This window comes from Galeopterus variegatus, unplaced genomic scaffold, assembly GCF_000696425.1.
Source record: "Galeopterus variegatus unplaced genomic scaffold, G_variegatus-3.0.2 Scaffold116, whole genome shotgun sequence".
In the NCBI taxonomy this organism is placed as follows: domain Eukaryota; kingdom Metazoa; phylum Chordata; class Mammalia; order Dermoptera; family Cynocephalidae; genus Galeopterus; species Galeopterus variegatus.
Genome location: NW_007726227.1, coordinates 29,018 through 33,731, shown reverse-complemented (window position 1 = coordinate 33,731; position 4,714 = coordinate 29,018). Strand labels below are relative to the sequence as shown.

At 49.5% G+C, this 4,714-nt stretch overlaps 1 protein-coding gene across 1 annotated transcript in view; it reads left to right on the top strand.

Moving 5' to 3' along the window:
- Nucleotides 1–4,321, top strand: part of SLC24A3 (solute carrier family 24 (sodium/potassium/calcium exchanger), member 3) — a 406,199-nt gene extending 401,878 nt beyond the window's left edge. Inside the window, exon 15 of the mRNA XM_008587241.1 lies at nucleotides 2,465–4,321. Coding sequence (XP_008585463.1) covers nucleotides 2,465–2,614 — 150 coding nt within the window. The 3' untranslated portion in view covers nucleotides 2,615–4,321. The remainder of the gene's footprint in view (nucleotides 1–2,464) is intronic.
- Nucleotides 4,322–4,714: the final 393 nt, after the last annotated feature.

The window sequence follows — 4,714 nt, the reverse complement described above, 5'->3', positions numbered from 1 at the left end:
AAAAAAAAAAAAAAAAAAAAAAAAAAAAAAGATTTTACCAAAACAAGTATAGTGCTGCCTTACACAAAAGTTAAAATCTACATAATCTATTCTTTCATGGTTTAGAAAGTTCTTCAGGTCTGGTGCAACTTGGAGTTATGACACTTGTAATAGTCACACATTGTGCTTAATGGTTTGCATGTATTTTCCTATTTGGAGCTCTCCACCCCCCCATGAGGTAGTCACTAATATTAGCGCCGTTATACGGATGAATGACTGAGACCTGCAGAAGTTGAATGACTCGTCTTTGTCACTTAACCTAGTGAACGGAGGAGCGAGTCAGCTGACATCAGAGTGCACTCTCATAGCTACTGTGCTCCTCCTTAGGCTGTGCTATAGTCGTACAGTTTACAGGAGACTGGGATGAGCACTAGCTAGGCTGTCAGAATAGGGCTGTTGAAAGGAAGTAGGTTTCGAGAGAAAAAGAAATTTCAAACATTCTGAGTTTGCAATGCCTCTTTGACATCCAAGGGGAGAGGTCAAGAAAGCCGTTGGAAATATGAGTCTGAGTTCAGGAGAAATGTCCAAAGCTGGAGACACCAGAATGTAAATGGTATTTAAAGCTCTGCAGTTGAATGAGCTCACCACGGGTGTGAGTTAGACAGAAAAGAGAAGAGACCCAGGATCTGAGTCTTGGTGCACTCCAACACTTAGAGGCCAGGGTGATGAGGGTGAGACACCTAAGGAAGCAGGGAAGGCACAGCTTGGAGAGGCAGAAGGAAACCCAGGCGAGGGTTGCATCCTGAGCCACGTGGAGAAGGTGACTCAAGGTGGAAGAGTGGTCGGCTGTGTTGGGTGAGATGAGTCCTGAGTGTTGGCCATTAGAGTTAGAAACGCAGAGTCATTGGTATTCTTGAGGGTGGTTTTGCGGAGCGATGGGGCAGGTTGAAGAAGCTAACAGAGACTGGAAGGAGAGACATGAGACAGCTGGTATTTGCAATTCTTTCAAGTTACCTGGCTGTGAAAAAGGAGGGAAATGGAAATCCAGAAAAAGTGTTGTTTTTTTAAGATAAGAGAGACAATGGCATCCTTGTATGCCAATTGGAATAATGTGGAGGGTCAAACTGTTGGCACCATGTCCCTTAGCATGATGAGAGACGGGATCTGTGCACACGTGGAGGAGGTGGGGCAGGGGATGCTGTGAACTCTGGGGCCTGGGAATGAGTGAAGGTGGAGAAGGGAGTGTTGGAGGTTGGAGGAGAGAGGATGGGTGTGAAGTAACTATCCAGGAGAGGGAGAAACAAGGGACTAGGGACATACAGGATGCCTGCTGTAAAGCATAATGACCCACTTAAGGTCAGTGGTCAGTGTGGCTGGGCATTTCTATCCAGCTTCACTGGCCACCTGTGTGGATACAGCATGGCCTAGATGGAGACTTGGCTTGAACCGAAGGGCTGGGGCTTAGCCTGAGCGAGAGAGAGGCCAGGAAATGGAGGTTCATGCCCCGCCCGGGAGTGAGTCTAGCGATTGCAGATGGAATTAAAGCAGGATAAGGAAAGAAGCAGGGGGTGGGGGTGGGGTTGGATACAAAGTAGGTGAAGCCCAGAGGCACAGTGATGGTGTCAGTGAACTGTGGGTTGTGAGGTTTGCAGAGTTGTGGGAGTTGGGGTACTGGGTGGAATAAGCTGGAAAGAAAGGAGATTGTTCTCGGAATATAGGATGTTTGCAAGACAATGCAAATGTTTCTGTCATGAGTAATGGCAAGACATAGGCCACAGCACTGTCCATTAGAACTTGGCCCAATGAAATGGCCCGTGCCTGTGCTGGACAGAAGGCACTGGCTCTGTGTGGATATGGAGCACTTGAAATGTGGCCACAAATGAGGCACTGTATTTTTAATTTTATCTCATTGAAACTTAAATTTTTCTAGCCACGTGTGGCTGGTGAGCACAGCAAGGGCCTCAGGTGTGACAGTGGGTGACTGGTGGCCATGAGGGATAGAGAGTGACAGTCAGAAGGCTAGATTCCAAGCTCAGTGCTTTGAGGCAGGAGAGAAGGAAAATCGGTTGGAAACGGTCATGAGGGGCGAGGGGGACGATGTCCCCACTTCCAGGCACAGCAATGGGAAGAGGGCTGTAGGGAGGTGGTGTCCTCAGGAGAGAACCAGGGTCTGCTGGGGCAAGGTGAGGAAGGGCTGAACAGGTGACAAGGCCAGGTTGGGGCCCAGGGATGGGTGCTGGCTGCTCTGTGTATGAGTCCCATTGTTTTTCCTTATTGAAGTTACTTTCCCACACCCAGCAGGCTCTCACTTCCTCTCTTCTTGATTTTGATGCTCTTTGCTTCCAGTCTAAGAGAGGGGTTCTGCAGGTCCGAGAGGATCAGCACTCCACCCAAGTCTACTCTCGGCAGCCCCTGCCCGGCGTCGCCCAGACCCTCCGGCCATCACTGCCTCCTCCCGTGCCCTCTGACCCTCTGTGTGTTGCAGGTGTTCGGCGTTCACCTGAACAAATGGCAGCTGGACAAGAAGCTGGGCTGCGGGTGCCTTTTCCTGTACGGCGTGTTCCTGTGCTTCTCCATCATGACGGAGTTCAACGTGTTCACCTTTGTGAACTTGCCCATGTGTGGGGACCACTGATCTGCTAGGCCACCCGCAGAGGCCCAGGTCCTTCCTTTCTGTGCAATACGAGACCCGGCCGCACCCGAGTCAGCGGGCCCCAGGGTCACGGCGGCCGTCTCTCCCGTGCTGTCCACAGCCTCCGCTCCTGTCCTGGTGGCTCAGGCTGTCCCCGGCCCATTCCTCGCTCCCCCACCTCGTGTGAAGACGTCCAACATCTACGTGAATTTTCAGGCTCCATTTCTGAACAGTGACTGAGATTCTAGAAAAACTGGCTGCTAACTGGCCCAAGCCAGGCAAAACTGATCACAATCCCTCCTCCTTTTTTAAGTTATTTGATGGAAGACTAACCTAATTTATGATCTGAGACTGTTGAAGACATAGAGAGGCTCCACTGATCGCAGGGAGTGTTTGGGATTTTGTTCTGTTTTGAGGTGATTCCCAGGGTTACTGCGTTTGGGGGGTTGTTTTATTGGGGAGGGGGCTCCCCCTTTTCTTCCAGAGATCAAGAGGTCCCCTTGTGTCGTCTTTCTCTGGGCTCTGGATTAGTTGAAGACCCACAGGTGGTACTGCCGCGTCTCCTGGGACTGAATCCCAGCTATGCTGGAGGATGCCTGGATTCAGTGCTTGTTAGAGCAGCGCCAAGCAAGGCCACCAGGAACAACTGCTTGTCATTTTATACCCAAGGACACCTCGCTAAAGTCTTGTGGGCGTGACAGTGGGAGCTGTTTTGGAGGAAGAAGACAGCTTTTCCCACGTCCATTATGACCATCTCTTTCTCACTAGGTTCTTTCTAGTTTTCAAGCAATAGTTTTAGCCTGCCTGAGGCCTTTGACAAGCGGGCCCGGTCAAACTCTCCGTCCGCTAGGCTCCAGGCAGTCAACGACAGAAGCTTCCCCAACATGTGAGTCCCTGAGATGTGCTCTTGTTGCTTGGTATTTGGGGTGACAGGGAGTGACCCAGAGGCCACCACTGTTTTCCGTGCAGGAGTTAGAGACACTGGTTTCTTGGACATTGGAGAGAAGCGCACTTTGCACAGACATTGTCAATTAAGTCCCGATTCGCCACTTGGTATCGAGTACACTGGACCCTGACAGCTGGGTTTGGGCAAGCATCCTTCCTCAGGGGACGCCTCTGCCCAGTCGGCCCAGCCCCACCCTCCCCTCCTGGAGGGATGGCCAGGGAAGGAGAAAACACAGAGAACTGACACCTTTGAAACCACAGAACGTGTTAAACGCGGACTCGCTCAAGGGCATAAGTTATTGTGAACGTTTTTTGCCAATCACTGCTCAGCAGCCCTGCTAGATTTTGTATGATGCAGACTTATTATGCAGATTAATTCCACCGAGTTGAGACCCACCCATGCTTATTACACTTGTATTTATTGAAACTGTGGATTCTTGCCTGTGCTGTCCCTTGTATTTACTTTAAGCACTGATCACTTATCATTCATTCCGTATGGTTTTCCCCATCCCTTGTACACATCCTGGTATGAATTGTAAAAAAAAACCTGCTACCAACTGGTTGAATGTTTCTGTCTGTGGTGCAAACCAAGGCCAATGTGAGCCAATGGGGCACCTGCCTGACTGAGGAAAGGAGAGGAAATCACCAATTTGGGCTCTCAGAGCTAAGACACACTTATGATTCTGTTGCACATTTTGCACTGGTTTATGGCAATTGTTTTCTTGGATGAATAGTGTAAAATAAACTTCTCTGTTCTATACCCTTCCTCGAGCAGAGTGCATTACTTCCTCCCCTGGAGGGTTGTCTGTTTTCCATTGAGGAGAATGCACAGCAGGTAAAATGATCACAGTCGCGTGTGGCCAGGTGTTTTCACTCCTACCGTTCCTGGGTTGACTCACCTGGCAAGCTAGTTTGTGTCTGGCAGATGGAAAGAATGAAGTGGCAACTCATGGGTCCCCTCTAAATCTTGAAGAGACTTGAGGCCTGTCATCCTGTCATAGAACTCTAGAATTCTACCTGTCATAGAGTGCAGTGTAACATTGTGTTAGGAACTTGTTCTTTATGACGGATTTAAGAGGAGAGCATTCCAGTAATGATAATGGCATTCATTCGGCAGTGGTCAAGTTCTCCATTCTGTCTGATTTTAGCAGTTTTTAA